A 19112-nucleotide genomic window follows, 5' to 3' on the forward strand; every position below is an offset into this window, starting at 1 on the left:
CCTGTGTGCAAACTTAACCATATTTAGTACTCTACAGTACAGTACAGTACAGTACATTGTTGTGTGAATGTAGCAACATTAGCATTGCCAGCTCACGCTGAAGACATGGGAAAACATGTAGCTTCGTTTCAGCTGTCATGCTGCATGCTAATTATCGTGATATGTTATGGTTTACCTGCTTCAACAAATAAAACACATCTAATGACTCCAACTCCACCACAGTGTAACAGGAGTTATTATCTTCAGTTCTTTGGTATTCCTCTTTTGGCATTTCTGGCTACATGTGACACACTAATCTGAGGCAGTGCAGGTCTCCTTCGACTGCATCTTCTCACGTTTTCTCATTAAGCCCAGAGCTAATCGTTAATGTTTACCTGCCCATTCATTATCTGATTCAGGTCAGGGCCGCAACTACAATGGGTTAGGCAGTAACCGGCAGGAATGTGGTTGGTTCGGGCTTTTGTGACTGTTGAGCCAACAAATACATGCACAAATACAAATACACACCCACGTATGCACTCTGAATACACTCAATGATTTCAGTGTGGTTTGTAGGCCTTGGAAATGGTGCTGAGTGAAAGGCACACCATCATTTATGTTGTCATAGCTTTGTATTTTCATATAGATCACGTTAACAGTCTCGTTCTAGCAATCTGTGCCATGCTCTAGCACTTTGGCAGTACCTATAATAGAAGGCGGGGAAAAGAGCTATGCAAATTTCAGATGCTTTTACAACCAGTGACAAACATCTGAATATACACTAGCCCAAAACAAATATTTTGACACATGGCTACTCTTAAAAGTGTATGTCTTTGCATAATATGCATGATTAACAAACTACAGTATTGTAATTTATTCTGACCCTCAGATCTAGACCTTGGACTAAGTGTAGCAGAATTGCAATGTTTTTTGAAAGCAATTCAATGAGATCTAATATTCATGTAATATGGTTAAATGTGGGTACACTTTGTTTTATGGTACATTAAATATTCTACAACACATAGAGATGGGCATTTTTTGTATTATTTATTCAAATTTTATAATTGTATTATAATGTATTATTATTTATTATACCATTATTATATTCATACCAGCAAATATATAATACATTTTCGATTAATCTCATTTTTCATTCATTATAATTAAAGAGTTCATTAATTTACCCATACTGCTTGTAATAAATTATTATTATACATTGTTGAATTATGACATGAATTCAGAGCATCAACTGACTGTAAAAAAAAAACTGGTGAAATTGTGCAACCCTAAAAGCCAAGCATTGCATTTATGTAATTAATTTTATTTTAAATATTAATACATTTTTCTAAAATTCACCCTGAACAAAATAATAAATAACAGTTATCGGGGACTGGGTAACTCAGCGAGTAAAGATGCTGACTACCACCCCTGGAGTCGTGAGTTTGAATCCAGGGTGTGGTGACTGACTCAGCCAGGCCTTCACAGCAACCAAATTGGGTAACCTCCTCGTGGTCGCGATTAGTGGTTCTCGCTCTCAATGGGGCGTGTGGTTAGTTGTGTGTGGATCGCAGAGAGTAGCATGAGCCTCCACAAGCTGTGAGTCTCCGCAGTGTCATGCACAACAAGCAACATGATAAGATGAACGGATTGACTGTCTCAGACAAGGAGGCAACTGTGACTTGTCCTCTGCCACCCGGATTGAGGTGAGTGACCGCACCACCAAAAGGACCTACTAAGTAGTGAGAATTGGGCATTCCAAATTGGGAGAAAAGGGGATAAATATATAATATAAATAAATAATGATTATAACCAGTGGTTTCCTGAAAACACTTCCTGGCTGTCAAACATTAGTGGCCATTTCCATAGTTAATGTACTGAACTCCACCTGTGGTTACTCTTGCTTAGGACACCTGTGTGACCTTGAGGGGACCTGACTTCAATCATCTACTAAAATCCCTTTGACACCAGCTGCTTAAAATTCATTGCAAAAAAAAAAAATGGTTAAGAAACAAAATTACATTTAAGAAAAGGACTAGCATGATTTTTGCAGATGCCACTTGGTATGATAATTTGTATCGAATGCAATGGCAATCAGACATTTTTAAGTGTTACTTCAGTGTCCAAATACTTTGGTGCTTTTTTCTTGTTTATTTAACTTTTTACCCCATAGGGTACGTTCCTGGATTAACATCTGTTCTGTCCTAGAACAACATTTTTACCAACTGATTAGTTCAATAAACCCTACACCTAAAATCTAAGGACAATGAATAGTTGATAGGGATGTTGTTCCAAGGCTAAAAAGGATTTATAGTGGACAGAGCAGTCTTCTATTGGCAGTACAATTTTCTTGAGCTGTTTGGGCTTTAAAGCTGGCTAATTCTGTTTACTCATTTTTTCCCTCCCAAATGGCCAAAGCAAATACATTGGGTTGATTATGACTCTCCTCGCGCCAATCTGCGAGATGTTGTCATGCTCTTAATTGCCGCTCAGTTAATTAATCTCACACTTGACTGCAGTAATAACTTGACTCGTTAGACCTCTCTAAATGGGTTTTGGCTCTTTAATACACAAACACAGGCTGGTAGAGTGTAAGAAAGTGTAATTTATTTGCCAGGCGTGACTGTCCGATCCTAAGCAGGTGCCGCCCCTGAGTTCTGGCTGTTGAATAAAAAAGAAACAACTGCCTGAATAGGACACATGGGCATCTAGGTCATTGGCGATCACACAGTCACGCTCTTAGGTGTTTCACTTTCAGCAAATTGACTCGCAGATTGTGACAGTAGGAATTAGCAATGCAAGTTTATCGCTGGGCAATTATGCTGAAGAAGGTTGATAGAACATTTTACATCCAATTCTAGGATGCCCCATATGGCTCTGAACTATAAAAAAATGCAATTATATATTTGAATAGATAGTGTGTTTGTTTGTAATTGTGCATGCAAGGAAGAGGGCTTGGCACATGGACTTCTCTGTATGTATAGTGGCCCCCAAAGAGTCACGGCATAAGGCATGCAAAGATTTTTCAACTGGTGTCAAGGTGATTTTAAGTCAGTTCCCCTCAGGTGTCCTAGCAGAGTAACCAAAGGTGAGGTTCATCACAATAACTTTGCACACTAACGTTTGACAACCAGAAAGTGATGATTTGTTTGATGATTTATGATTATGTATCGAGAACATTCTTTAAATACCTCCTTTAGTATTCAGCTGAAGAAAGACATGTTTGCAATGACTTCAGAGTAAGTGAAAGAAGACAGAATTTTCATATCTTGGTGAACTATCCATTTAACCCCTAAAGAGTTTAAATAATGTATCATTTGCACACCCGTAAAGTGTATAAGGTGATCGAGAGGTAGGCCAGGCTGAAGTAGATCTCCAGAGGCTGATTACGGCACAGATGCGCTGATGAAGGGCCAGGGGAGCTCCGTCTGCCTGCCCAACTAGAGCTGTTCAGTCGACAACTGACTAATGTATTATTCACCCATCATTGATGTGTAACTAAAGCCAGCAGCTTGGGAGCCCAGGCCACCAATACCCCCCACAGACGGTAAACCCCCGACAGGCTACTGAGCTGCATTGATTTATGGGTCTCAACAGAGGCCCTGGTGAGAAGGCAGAGAGAATGGTAGGGGGTTTGAGATGGAGTTGGTGGAGGAATGAGATGGGATTAGTGTGCATGACAAATAATGCTGCATTTGTTTTGCCAAAGCAGTTGCTGCTTAACCGTGGACAATGAAGTACAGTGCAATATATAATCAATAACTGTGTCAAAATGGCTAAAGAATGATATTATAATGTAGGACTGAATGTGTGGTATGACCAAAATCTTATGTCAATGTATGAGCAATTTAGTATTAAAGTAGCAATATATATATATATATATATATATATATATATATATATATATCAGCATATATATTTACACACCAATCAGCCACAACATTATAACCACCTGCCTAATATTGTGTATAACCACCAAAACAGCAGCAATTTTGCACTGATGCAAAGTTGGGTCAACAGGGATGTGTATGATAGCACGAGAAATGGGGAAAGCTTGGAGAGCAGGTAAAATTGAGGGTTAGCGCAATCTAGATACAATCACTCACTTATAAATCAAATACATTGGCTTTAACAGCATTTGCACTGAAGTGTCAATGAACCAATAAAGGCATCCAATAAGACCGTGTAGTGTGGTATAAATGTAAAAGCGGTTGTTTATTGTGGTAATGTGAATTGCCTGAAAACAAACAGTGCAGATGGCAAAGGTGGCACCAATAAAACGACCGGTTTTTAAATGAGAATCCCTTCAATTTAGGAAGTACTGTACATATGCTGGGAGATGCAATTTACAGTTGGGGAGATAATGAGAAGTTGCACATTGAAACACACACACACACACACACACACACACACACACACACACACACACATATACATACTGTAGTTCCACTAAACCCACTACACACAAACATAGATATGCCGTCATGAAGACTTGGTGGCCTCTAATTATAGAGCTGCTAAACACACCTTGACTGCCTGGAACTAGCCAGTGAACTTTTTGCTGTTCAGGTATGCTACCTCTTGGTGATCTTCGAAGCAGGATGAATCCAACATGTGAGCATTCATCAAAAACACCACAGGGTGTGGACTAAACCTCAGCATAGATTACTCATAGGAACAAGTCAGCTGTACAGGAGTTCTATCATTGGAGGAGTGACCATGTCCTCGTGAGAACCCTGTATTTACAGCTTCCACAAAGTGATACATGAATAGTCATGTTTTCCCCAAGTCTGAACCTCATAATCAAATTAAATTGCTAAAAATGTACACTCAAATAAAACAAATTGTTTTATTATTATTATTATTATTATTATTATTATTATTAATTTACAATGCTATTGGTAGATTTTGGAAATGATACTTAAGGCCACGGTATACTTTGGTTTTCTACATGCCGGTATGCCAAGCACACATGCCAGAGTACAATAGGACTGTCAGTGTGCAGCCTAGTTTTCAAGACATGCGGACAGTCCGTGTCCTTGCATGTCGCAGGCACGTGTTCTAATCCAGTGGTTCTCAACCTTTTTGACTCCAAGCTCCCCCACTGTCCAAGACTATCTTTGAAGGCCCCCTCGCCCAAAACTAGACATGTCTGATAAAAATAATTGATCTTGGATAATTTTTGATTCTAAATGTTTCAGAAAGAGTCTGTTTATAATTTGTAGGCATACATCTTAATGTATTTTGTTTTAGCATTTTAATTAAGATATTTAATATTTCCTATTTTAAATAAATTTTAAGTCAACTTGAGGCCCCCTTGGAAGTGTGTTGAGGCCCCCTAGTGGTTCCTGGCCCCCAGGTTGAGAAGCACAGTTCTAATCTATAAGATAACACCCCCCTTCCCCCCCACCAAGGACAAGAATGTAACTTGTCCCATCTGTCATCTGATTTTTTAATACATGGTTGCGACATCAACCAATTTGAGGGTTCCCCCACCACCGAAATCCCAATTTAACCCCTGCATACACCTATATTGACTGTGCTAAGACATTACCGCTAAGCAGTTGTAGTGCGCAAACACAGATTGCGTCCCTATGGTCTGTGGTCAAAAAGAGTATACTTCGAAATTCTGAACGTTCCAACGTGCACGAGACGGAACGGCACATTGAACATTTTAATTTACCCTACCACAGTTTTCGGCCAATGGCAATAATTTCTAAAATAATTTAAAAAATGTGCTGAACGGGTTGAAAATTACAAATAAAAGTGCCTTGATATGCTTTAGTCGTAAGTATCTTTGTATTTATGACACCTCTGCTGCACCTTGATTAATTAGCCATGAAAAAAGCAGTGTCGGTTCAATTCTATAGATTGCTCTTAATTTCTCGCCTACATAGCTAGCACCTTCAGATCAAGAGAATTTGAAGGGAAGATTTTTGAATAAGTAAGAGCAGTGGCAAATTGCATGCTTAATTAACCAAGGAAGAGAAACCAAGTCCCTGGTGATTTTGATCACCAACCTGTTGATGGAGAAGGAGCATCAACAACCATCTCCTCATGGCCAGCTGCACTGACCGATGGCTGGCTAAACTGAATAGCTAATCATCACCATCTTTTTAAGTCTTTTCCCAGAGGACACAACTGGACAAAAGTGTCACTAAAGCTGTATCCATGTGGTGAACCTCACACCCATGATTCAAATATGGCCCCTTAGTTCACCACCTCCATCTGGCCAAGGGATATTTTAATTTGTTCCTAGAGCCAGCTCCATTTCACATCAATATGCTTGCTTTCACATCCCTCAAGAGTTTTTGTCACATAGTTAGAGACCTCTGTTTGACTTGCCTTCAAACAGTGTATGGGATTACGGCAGCATGGGACTGCTTTACGTTTTTGTACCTTGATTGTTTCACTCGGATCTCACAGGAGAGAACATGTTTGTAGATTTTCCTAAATGCCACAAGTGACAGACTATCAAGAGATTAAGCATGTCAACTCTATCATGCAAGAGCTTGACTTGCATTGCTTACAACTGTGAGAGTTGTAAGCAAAGAACACACATTGGTAGTCACAAATCTTATCAATGATTGGACCCAACAATGGTCTGGTGGGTAAATGTCCCCCAGCTTCTTGTTCTGTTCTGGGATTCCGATATCACTAAAGGGGTGAGATAACAGATAGGGACAATAATACCGCAATTAGAAGCTCGCCCTGATAAGAGACAGCCACAAGGAGAACAGGGAGTAATGAAAAGGGATGGTGGGAAAGTATAGCAATGAAGTGACAGGGAAGTGGCGAGAGGGATGGTAAACAGAGAAGAGAAAGAGGGGCATTGTCTTTACCCCCTCTGTCTGGATAAAGTCCACCTGTTGGGGGAAGGGCCTGTGAACTTTCTACTCTTGTTCTCTGGGTTTTCACCAGGTTGTCGTCCCTTTTACCATCAGCTTGCATCTAGATGTCGTCGCACCCATAGGCCCTGTTTACACCTGGTAATAAGATACGACCCGTGTGATAAAGAGAGAAAAAAAAAAAGAATGAAAAGAAAGTGCAACAAATCCCCATTGATATCAGGTTTCTGACTTTCACCGAAGTGTGTGATTTGAGTCATCGGATCACAAAACATCATGGACCCAGTTTACACCTGTTCAATGTTGTCCCCTTGTGACTGGATCACCAGAAAAAAAAAAATCTTAATATCAGGTGTAAATGCGGTTTTAGATGTAAGTGTTCCAAAGAGAGCAGAGTTTCTCCATTCTGAATGCAGATATATGCTATAACTGTCTTCTCTTTACCACTGTCAGGTGGGTCTGAACTCAAGCGCAGGCTCAAGGCTGTCATTGATCGGCAAGCTTTTCAGATTCATTAAAAACCTTTGCATATCCCTTCCAGGACACATCAAGACTTCTTTGAGCTCAAAACAAGGAGAATGATAGGTAGAAAGAGAGAGAGAGAGGAAGCAGAAACAATGATCTACTCTCAGTCAGAGCTACGCCAAGCAAGTCAAATTTAAGATGCAGAGATAGATTTGTGGCAGCTATCCAAGACATAAGATGAAAACTCTAGGCTCTCCTAGTCCTAAGCTCTGCCTCAATTCCCACTGCATTCATAACCTCATCTGACCAGTCTGTTCCCTTTGTCTCTGCTCTCAGCACCCTTTTAGATGAACTGCTCAACCAATACTGTACCAAGTGCCTTTTGGAGAGCGAATAATTCCCTCCGTCTTATTCTGTCCTTTTTTAGCCTATGTCCTCTCTCCAGTTCAGGTTCATGGAGCTTCAATGACAGATAAGGCACTAGTTGTGACTCAGGGTGACTTGGTGTGCACTGCATACCTCATATGGTGATGTCTAAATGGTAACACTCCTACTAAGAGAGAGTCACGTTTTCTGCCACTAAGGTTAGGGTTAATGTTAGGTTAAGTATGGGTGTGTATGAATGTCTCATGCAAATCTCTCAAGGCTTTTTTAGCTTCTAGATAGGTTACCATCTAGATACATCCTACATTATATACATAATCCTCGATGTTCAGAGTTAAGAGAAATGTACTCAAAAAGGGCAATTTTGAGGTCACTGTCAAAATGTGTCACTTCATCTAGGGGATGGGCATGAGACGTGCGCCCTTTCTCCAAATCAATACTGGCCATGCCATTTGGACAGCAGGTTGATGGAAAGTCCACTGGACAGACACTATCTTCCTACTGACTGGTTCCTCTATCCTGCCATTCTTCTACAGCTTCTAAAACATTGGTAATGAGAGGCTTTAGAAGGCTTGGCACATTTCGAAAGGGCAGTTGCCAGAAAGGCTAAATAAGAAGGACGTGTGATTGATCAAGCCTGACAATGAACGATAAATTGATCAGTCACACTGATTCATTAGGAATCGCTGATTGAATAAGGGTGGTGACTCTACAGAGAATTTACTTGAGATTAAGAATGAGTAATATATTGATAGCGTCCAGGTTGGAGGAAATTATGCTTACAGTCTATGACAAGAAGTAAATCTCTAATGCATTACATCATCCAACACCATACAATGCTATTTTAGCATGAGTACAACATAATTATTCCCTTGCTTTGTATTACATGAAACATCTGATCTATAAACTACACAGACAAAACAATCCAGCTAGGTGAATTTCAAAGCTATTGCAGTGCAGCTACAACAGACAAATGTGTGCTCGCCTTCAGGGGCTTTTATGAGACACAGCAAACTGTTTTTCACACGTCCCTACATTTGCACCTTGACGAAATGCCGTTGCCATTTCCAAAGCCAAATGGAGAGGTGACAAATCAAGTAAGCAGTAAATTAATTCCTGTCCAACACCATTGTATGAGGTGTAAAGGGCTAAAAATATTACCATTGCAAAAATGATATGGTCATCATATTTTCCACCAAAATCGCATGGTTATAGATCTTACTACTATAGAATAGTATAAGCCATGCACGTTCAAAAAGTTGAACTAAATGGAAGAAAAATACTGGACGTTTTGAAAGAAACACATTATTAATCTCTAATTTTACATTGAGAACAGTAACTGCAGTAGCCTATGGTATATTTTCATCTGCCAAATCCATAAATGAATTTTTTATTTTTTATTTTTTTGGTTACCATGTAAACCTATGTACAGTAAGGGTGTCCTTAGTGTAATTTCTTCTTATTTATTTATTTATTTGCATTATAATATATCTAATAGTGTCATCAAAATATTAAAACAATTAAATACAATTAATTGTATCAATTAACAACACACCCTTTAATAAATTGATACAAACTTTAATTATGACATGCTGATACACATTATTTTTCTTTCTCTTTTACAAATATTTTCAAATGAAAAAAATCTAACCAGACATACTCATCTTTACAAAATAATTTGTTAATAACAGCATGGTGCTAAATTGTACATTTGGGTCTAGATTGAAAAGAAAGGGTGAAAGGCCAGGGTGCTTTTGGGTTCCAGAGTTTGATGTGGACATTAGGAGCATGTTTTAACAATCTTGAGGCCTGGTCTGATTAAAAGAGAATGGAATTTAGTAGCCAACATTAGTCATAACCCCCCAACCCTGTTCACACATGCCAGTACTGCTAATCAAAGCAGACATTTGCACTTCGCGTTAGCATTAGCAATTTCCTACAGGGCTTCTGACATCACACGTTGCCTTGTTTCAACCACGGTTTGCAAATACCACCATATTACACTGTGACAATTACATTTTCCCCAAAAACTAACTTCCTTATGTAGGACATTGTCAGCTAAGAATTCATTAAACTTTTTTGTAAAGGACTTTTGCTATGTAAAAGCTAAAATATGGTTGTGGATATGACTTTTATTGAATTTTGATGAATTAACGTCAAATAACTCTTTTGTTTTAGAGTTGGACAGTGGATTGTGCATATGCTTCTGTTATTTAAGAACTGTTTGCTCGAGGTGACTCAGGTTTGAGTCAGGCAGAAAAAAAAAGGCCAAAAGTAATGTTCTATTAAAAAGAACTCTTCTGCTCTATCAGATGAAATGGCCACACTAAAACTCATAAAACATGGTCCAGCAAAGGATCAAGCCATTGCAGCAAAAGTCTGGAAGCTTTTCCTAAATCCTACTTGCCAAATGGCTTCAACACAGAGTAACGGCCAATGTTCCTTCTAAGCTGCGCGCGCGCGGCCGCGCAGGCCAGTCGAAGTTGCCGCGCAATAGATTTTTCAGACCGAGCACATTTTTTTTTTCAGACCACACAAACCAAACGATTTTTTTTTTCAGGGGTTAAACATCTGAGCATCAAAGGCGATGCAGGCTAGGTAATAAACATTTAAAATACTGACCTGTGACTGACAACCAAGCCGGATACGTTAGAATGTTTACATACGTATCCTAGGCTACTCTTGGCATGCCCCAGCCCCCAACAGTTATACAGTATACCATGGCAAAGAGAAAGGCAGAGCTGGTGCCCCAGAAAAAGGTTTGCCTAACGTTCAAACATGTGGTTAGATGAAATAGTCCAAACTGACACAAAAGATGGTCCAGGTAGGATAAAACTTTCAGACATATTTACATATGAAGAAAAGAGTGGCGTGATCTGCAAATTCTGCTCGGAGGCAAAAGCGAAAGGAGAGTTCACTCGGGGGAAACACTGGTCCGAGTGGAAGCTTGATTACCTAAAACGTCATCTGACACAGAAAGTTCATGTAGACGCATTGAAAACATTAAGACTTCGACATGGGAACTCTATTGATAAAATGCTCACCGAAACGAATGAATCCGAGAGAGACGAATTCAGAGAGCACGATCCGACCCTGAAAAAATAAAAATATTGATCGACAATGTGATGCTAGCAATTAACACCAACATGTCCATGTTATCAGTTCAGGATATACACGATCACATGGCAAAATACGTCGACCTACCTCAGAGTTGGAGAAGCAAAAATTATGCTTTTGAATTTGTGGAATGTATCAACTCAGTTGTGCAGACTGAGATGATAAGCAGCATAAGAAATGCTCGTGTCCACACACTAATTGTGGATGAAAGTACCGATATCTCAGTGCATAAGATGCTTGTGCTTTACATTAAGTTTCGGGAGCAAACTGATTTCAGTTACAAGACAGTTTTTGCTGGAATCATTCAGCTTTCAGGATGCACTGCAGAAAACATTCTTGATGCCATTACCAAGTTCTACGCAGACCATGCGCTAGACATGAACAATATGGTCATGTTTACTTCAGATGGTGCTTCTGTCATGTTAGGCAGACATAAAGGAGTGGCTGCTTTACTGAAGCGTCAAGTACCGCACCTGACTGAGCAACACTGCGTGGCCCATAGGGAGGACTTAGGAATTGATGACGCATGGAAAGATGTCCCTATAATGAAAGAGGTAGAAACGCTACTCCGGACAGTATACTCCATGTTTAGCAGATCATCTGTGATGAAAGCTAAATTCACAGAGATGGCAGAGGTTTTGGAAGTGGATTCGCTGTCTTTTAGGCCTTTGAATGAAGTGCGTTGGCTGTCACGCTACCAAGCTGTGCACGCTTTTTTGCGGAATTTCAGCGCGTTGACCGAATACTGTGCCAAAGAAACTGACTCTGACCCCATTGCGAAATACTGTCATAGAAAACTGACAGACACCACGTACAAATTTGCAATCACTGTGCTAGCAGAAGTGCTTGAGGAACTCGCTCAGCTGTGCACCTGTTTACAGCGCAGTAACCTTACGGCCGTGGATGGGCACTGCATTGCCAGAGCGAAAACACAGAAACTACGTGCGCAATATTTAGGAGAGTGTGTTCACTGGGGCAAACGAGCGCTCACAGTTTTGGAAAGTGAGAGTGCAGTGAACACAAGGGACATTATTCTGTTTGTCCGTAAAGTTTGTGAGCACTTGGATGCCCGCTTCCCTGAAAATGAGCTCAAAGAGTGGGCTGCCTTTGAGCCGGGCACGTTGGATCATGCAGTTGGTGAATTTGATCATGGGCTGAATGACGTGACCAGTCTGGCGAAGAAGTTCGAAGCGCTTTTGGAGGAAGCAGACGATGCGGTCACGGGGCGCATTTGTCAACAATACAACGAATTCAAGTTCATGGTTAATGAAAAAAGGAAAATCGGACTGCTCAGATCATTTTCTGAGATTGTAACCTGGTCAGTGAAAAGTGAGCATTTTCCAGATCTGGTACAATTTCTTGACATTTGCGGCACATTCCAGGCATCCAGCGCCGACTGTGAACGCGGTTTCAGTCTAATGAATGCCATTAAGACAAAATCGCGCAACCGCCTTGAAGTTTTCCATTTGGACCAACTGATGAGAATTAAATCAAGGCAAAAAGAGAGTCCTATAGACCTTGACAAGGTCTACAACTACTGGAAAGAGGACAAAGACAGACGAGAGAAGATTTGAGGTAAGAAATTTATTTCCAATATTTTAATTAGACCTACTAGGCCTTATATAGATCAAAGTGACCTTGATTACTGCAACAACATTTTGCCATACGTTTAGTCATTACATCATGTAGGTTAATTCTGTTTTAATATATTTGCAGTTGTTAAATGTAATCATGATGATTTTGTGTTTTTAAGAGAAATTATGTTTCTCTTTTGGTTAACCTGTTTTTCAGATGCTGTTCTTTGGAGAGATGTGTTTTCGGCCTGCAGACAAGATGAGCCACATAGCCAGATAGGACTATCATCCTCAATTAAATTCAAATTATATGTTTTGTAACCTAATTTGTTGCACTAGTTTGTTGCAGTTATTAAATTGTTTATAGGTAACCTTTAGGAAAAATTACACTATGTCAATTTAATAGGCCTATAATTAATGTTAAGCACTGCATTAGCATTTTTTATTTCAATGAAGTTCCACTTAAATTTTGTACCTGTTGAGAAATGACTAAACATCTTGGATACTTATATATATATATATATATCAAAATTAAGAACTGCTTCTGTTTTATCGGGTGGTATATCATGCAGGTTGCTTCATAAACAAATTATTAACGTATCAGGTTTACCAGCACTGTTAAACAAAGGTACCAGTTATTGCAGTGTTGATTGATTTATAGTTTATAAAGGGAAAATCTTCAAGTGTCTATAAAATGTGGCTTCCTATGACAGTCAAATGTTTGAACACACTTGTCTGAATTTATATTTCTTATGCTCTTAAAATGCCCTTCGATATTAACACTTATGCTGAAATGCTTGAATAGTTTTGGAGACAAATGTGAATTGTGCCTGCTGCCAACATATGAATTCCTTCGCAAAACTAAAATATTTGGATAAGTTGGATGTTCAGGAAAAGCTGCAATTGCGAAGCACCATAAATGGGAACTCCTTTAATACTGTTTACGATTGTTATACGTTTTAGGTTTGAATTCATAGTTTTAATAGCTTATAATAATAAAAAATTAGTAGGCGTGTCTAAAGTTTTGACTGATATTGATTCTAAATTTCAAACTATAAACTTTCTGTACTTTGCCTGACCATATTTGCCCCAACTGTAAAGTAACTGAACACATGCATGCTAAAAAAAAAAATTACAAAATCCCTATGGCTTGGCCTGAGAGAGAAAACCCTTCAGATGGAAAGTAAGAAGTCTTGTCATCATGTGACTTTGTTTGGGTATTCTGCACTACCGCCCTTCATTTCAGTGGGTGCTTTGGTAGCAGATATATCGCTTGCCAACGCCACCCATCTTGCTAGCGACCAACTGAAGACAGAAAGCAAGCTCCGATGTCTCTCTTTCTCTCAATCCCTCATTCTCTCTGCCTCTCTTTTGCTCTCATTTTCTCTCTCTCATTCCGCTTCAGTAGCTGCAGACAGCAGTGGGGGGATTTTGGCAGTGTTCGGCCCCAGACACATTCTCTCCTCGCACTGTCGTGAGTATCAAAGACCCATTTTTCTGTGAAGGCCTTTGCATCAGCTGCCAGGACAGCCCTTTTGAGTGGACCCTCCAAAAAGAGCAAATTCTACATTCCAGTCAGCATCTAGTCCACTTCTTCATAAATGAACAGACCACTTGGTTAAATATTGGCTTCGGCACAGGTTATATCAGTAACTGGGCTCAGATTACAGTCAAATTGTACCAGCCAAAGCATTCTTGAAATCGAAAGGTTATCAGTGCTGATGTTTGTAGGTTAGTAATGTTAGCTTGATTATTGGGCATCTGTGGGGTTAGTGCGCTCATTAATATGCCTTTGTTTCATAGCATCTTTAAGTCTGACAAAGTCTGAGACCCTTTGAGCTTCTTACCAGGGTCTGAAACAAAGCCAACGGACATCTGCTCAACCTGCCCTCTGTTTAACATATGACCTTTCAATAACTCTTAAACAAGACTTATATAATGACATTTTTTAAATAATAATATATAAATATATATATAATTTAAGAAGAAAATCAACTATTTAAAGAGAAATGAACACGAGTAAATAAATATAACACACAAGGCACTCCCGTCCACCAGGCTGACCCAGCCAAATTAAGCATCAAGCACTGATGATAATGACATACGTACACATACGTGTGAGTGTGAGTGTATCTGTGTGTGTGTGTGTGTGTGTGTGTATATATATATATATATATATATATATATATATATATATATATATATATATACACACACACATATACACACACACAGAGATACACTAACACTCACACGTATATATATATATATATATATATATATATATATATATATATATATATATATATATATATATATATATAATATATTATCCTCTAAAAAGCTTATGCTATTTTTTATTATTTTTACATTTTAATTTTTATGTCATTTTTATTTTATTTTTGGTAACTTTATGAACACATTACATGCAAGGAAAATGTAATGGCAGTAAGCATTAATTTTTTTTTAATTACTATTATTATTTATTTTAATATTTTAAAAGCGATCTTTTGCCGTGACTCTTCAGCCTTTTCGCGTTTTTATTTTTAAATTACGCTTGATTGCAACTAAATGGCACTTGTGGCGCAGTAGGCCTACATAAAACATAATAAATGCTAAATATTTTGCAAAAATAAGTGTGTATTTTGCCATAGTTGCTAGTGTGTTGATTTATTTCTACGTCATAAATGAATGCAATTATTTAGTTCAGTTTTATTGCCCACGTTACTAAACCAAATTGCGCTTTTGATTTATCTTCTCTAACAGAATGCATGATGAATCACATCACTCTATGAGTATATGCCGAGTATATAGGACAAATCGATGAAATCGCATTGGTTAGCCAATAAATCATGAGTTAGGCCTATAATAATAGTCATAATAATAATAATAATTGTGATATATTTAGCTGTTTTTGTTATAGGCCTATCTGTTGGGGCATTAAAATAGATGGCTAAATTTTTAAGTTTTATATTATTTATTTGTTTATTTATTTATTTGAAGTGACCTTACGTAGCGTTTAATTCTGAGCAATTTTATTTTTATTATTATTATCATTATTATTATTATTACTTACATTGCGTTTCGCAGGGTTCAGTTCGACCCAGGCCTTTCTTCAAACTCAAGTTACAGCTCTTCTGCAGTGAGTGTACCCTGTATCTCTTGTTTCCCCTAAAATCCCCAGAACCTGTCATTTCATTAACAAGGGTTACATTTCGCTTCAGTGGTCGTTTACCTTTGAATTACCACTTCAGAGAGACATAAAGAGGGCCGAATGCGCTCCGAGTAAGATTATACGGGCACAGTGCATGTTTGCATTTTCGATTATATTAAAAATAGTGCATGTAAGGTAGACCACGTAGAAGAAAGACAAACAAGAGTATTTTAGCAAGCTGATTTATGAAGTCAGATGGCCCGTGCAGTCTTACAGTTTATACTGATGCAATGGGCCTATTTTACAACCCTGATGCCTTAGATTACTTTAGACTCAGAGTAAGTATATATAGGAGTTTTTATCATATGTAGGTGCTAAATAAATAGGTCCAAAGGGATGGTGAGAATTAAAACCGGGTCTTTGATATCTAGATTAACTGGACAATGAGAGAGACTTGAGGTCGATTATAAAGCGCAGGATATCACAAGCGAGCAAGACAAGAGAGTGAAGAATGAGAACTAACATTACTACAGATAGACTATAATGCATCAAAGTATGGATGAAAAAAAAAAAAACAACGGTATGTATTTATTTACTAGTTGTTACCTTTTAGGGGTTCAATTGGCACTATGAAAGTGAACTCAGAATTTGACAGCACTGTCAGCAGTGTAATTGAGGAAAAAAACCGCAATAGTGCATATTAGAAATTTAAGGACAATGAAAAATGCGTCGCACTTCAAACCTAAACAACACTGAACCCAACTGCTTCACTTTTGTCTCTTTATAAGTTATTTAATTATTATCAGTTATAACACACATTATAATCACAATAGGCCACTTGTATAAAGTTAATTGGGGAGTTCTTTATTACTTTATTTATATTGTAAGATCACATATAGTTTACTCAGAGGCTCATGTTTCCTTCACACCGATCTCTTCGAGAAGTTCTTGCACATGCACTGAGCAAAGTTTTAAACTAAAAACGTTTGCCACGTTTACATAGGAAATTATTACCATGATTTTGCGGTGGAAAAGATCAATAAATAATTTCAATAATACAACCATAAGAACTCCAAACAGCCCACCATCCATCCAATGTTAAACAACGATAAGATGGCAAAGTAACTTCATTTCTCACTTAGAGAGTAAAGTAGTGTGTTATAGTCCAGCTTTGGACAGTATGAAGGTTTTTTTTTTCAGCTTTAAAAGGAAAAATAAAATAATAATAATATGCATTGTCAAAGGTTAATAGCCACCTATGCCGATATTGCATAGACTATATGCTATTATATTGCCCAAATATATTGCAGTTATTATTCTTATTATCAGATAAGTGCTATATTAATATAGCTATTTTGATAGGAGAAAAAAAAAGTCAGACAGCACCTCAATAAACATAATGGTATTCATGATTTCATGCTTGTCGTTCAAGAAAAATGCGAGTTTTTAAAAAAAGAAATAATAATAATAGAAATGAAATTTATCGACATTGTTTTTCTCTCTTAAAATCTATTATAGCGCTCTTTTCACCTTTATTGATGTCAATAGGTCTGGAGGTCTAGTGGGGTCCCGACTTTAAATTAATTGAAACAAACGGCAACATCGCAAATGATTTAAGCCATTATAAAAGAAATATATCATTAATATAGATAAAAAGGACACAAACACAGACCAAAAACTTTTCTTTCTTTTTGTATGCCATTTTATCATCATTGCCCAACAATACGCCGACATAAGACCAACCTGCTGGTTTTAGATACAAAGGCGCAAATAAAATGCTGGTTTTTACGCTCTATAGCGCCAAAACAGAAATGCGCTCAAAATTTGCTTAAATTATACACTATAGACGAGTTCAGCCGTGAGTCTTTTGTGATCGCCTGGATTTGTAACTGACAGAGAGACTGTTAAAGTGGGACTCCCTGTAGAGACATTTCCTTTAGGAGAGACAGAAACTATTGTCTTGCTGAAAGAAAATAAACAACAATTAGGAGGAAGAAGTCCTGCGATGTATTGCATGTGTAGTGTGTCAATTGATGGTTAGATCGATTCTCATGTGTCATTAGAAGTATCGGACCAGGCGCATGCCGCTGCATTAATTATAGCCATCAACTAAAACCTTAAAACCTCATTGTTATCCACGGTGTCCAAAAGCGCAACTTCTGGGTGCGCATCAATGCAAATCGACCCGTGACGGTCGATAAACACTGCGCGTAAAAACATCATAAAAGTAACTGTTGGCTAATGAAATATTATTTAAAATCTTACCTTCTACAGCCGAGGACAGAGGCAGAATAAAACTGCATAAAACAAGAAAATAATCCATTGTCATAACCCAAAGACGTTGGACATTAAAGTGAAGCTCCAGGAGGAGATGGTAAAATCCTTCAGACCCTCAGTCCCGAGACCCTCTTTTCCAACTTCAGATCTTTTCTTCTCAGCTCTAGTTCCATAAATCACAAGCCTCTCAACATGCAAATACTTTTGCCGGGTTCATGTAATCCAACTGCCGATGTGCAAAATATCTAAAGCATCATTGAAGGGTTAAAACTCATCCACTGGGTAAATGCTCCTTGTATTTCATTAGCGGAGAACATGTGTGTCCGTTTATAGGCGTTGCACAGTGGAATCCCTATATGGAGAGTAATTGTTTAAAAGTCAATTCCATCTCATGTCGTATTTGGTCGTAGTCCGGTAATAAAGCGCGCCCCAGTGTAAGTCCCGTTAAATGACCCTATAGTGGCGTAACGCGTAAAATCCCTGAACGAATTTCACCATCTGAGCGCCGATCATTGCTGCTCTTGCCTTTCCATGTGCACTGGAATGAAGATCGGCTGCTCTGAAACCAAGAAAAGAGTGAAAGAGGGAGAGAGAAGGCGGTGGTGGGAGGGGTTTCAGTTAAACTGAGCCGTCAGTCATTCTAGTGGCCCCTCCCCTGAAACAATCTGGCAGTGGACAGGGCGAGAGCGCCCCTCTGCGGGTCTAAATGCCTGAAGTTTTCCCCTCAAATGGAGTCAGTGTACACGAACATACAAAAGAAAAACTTGATTTGGTATCACTTCACTTTACAGGTCTGTTGCGGTATTATAACAGTATTGTTAATGTTTAATTAATAGTAATAACAGCAATAACAGTGTGTAATTGCAAGATGTTCCACAAAATAATTACACAGTGATACATGTTTTTCATTTGTATTACTTAATATCTGCATTCATAATTGCTTTGTAATATGACATTAATGCACACACACACACACACACACACACACACACACACACACACACACACACACACACACACACACACATATATACAGTACTGTGGTTCAGATGGTTATTTATATCTTCAGCTTTAGTGTGTCAATAGGAAATATAAATGTTAGATTCACAAACATTACTTTTGCTAATAGAAAGTATTAGAATAGAAGAACAGGAAGCCCTGCAACAGATGTCATGCCCCCCACAAAACCCCCCTTTGAACATCATGTCAGTCTGAGATTACATGAAGAGACAGAAGCAGCTGAGACAGTCTGAATATATCTAAGAACTGTGGAGAATTCTCCAAGAAGCTTGAAACATCATATCTGCCAACAACCAA

At 38.4% G+C, this 19112-nt stretch overlaps 1 protein-coding gene across 6 annotated transcripts in view; it reads right to left on the reverse strand.

Annotated features, from left to right (window-relative positions):
- LOC127639523 (ephrin type-B receptor 3-like) overlaps positions 1–18328 on the reverse strand; it is a 76019-nt gene extending 57691 nt beyond the window's left edge. For all 6 annotated transcript variants that reach the window (XM_052121572.1, XM_052121570.1, XM_052121568.1 and 3 more), the window contains exon 1: positions 17784–18328. In XM_052121572.1, coding sequence (XP_051977532.1) covers positions 17784–17847 — 64 coding nt within the window. In that variant the 5' untranslated portion in view covers positions 17848–18328. The remainder of the gene's footprint in view (positions 1–17783) is intronic.
- Positions 18329–19112: the final 784 nt, after the last annotated feature.

The sequence above is a fragment of the Xyrauchen texanus genome, chromosome 48 (genome assembly GCF_025860055.1).
Source record: "Xyrauchen texanus isolate HMW12.3.18 chromosome 48, RBS_HiC_50CHRs, whole genome shotgun sequence".
NCBI lineage: Eukaryota > Metazoa > Chordata > Actinopteri > Cypriniformes > Catostomidae > Xyrauchen > Xyrauchen texanus.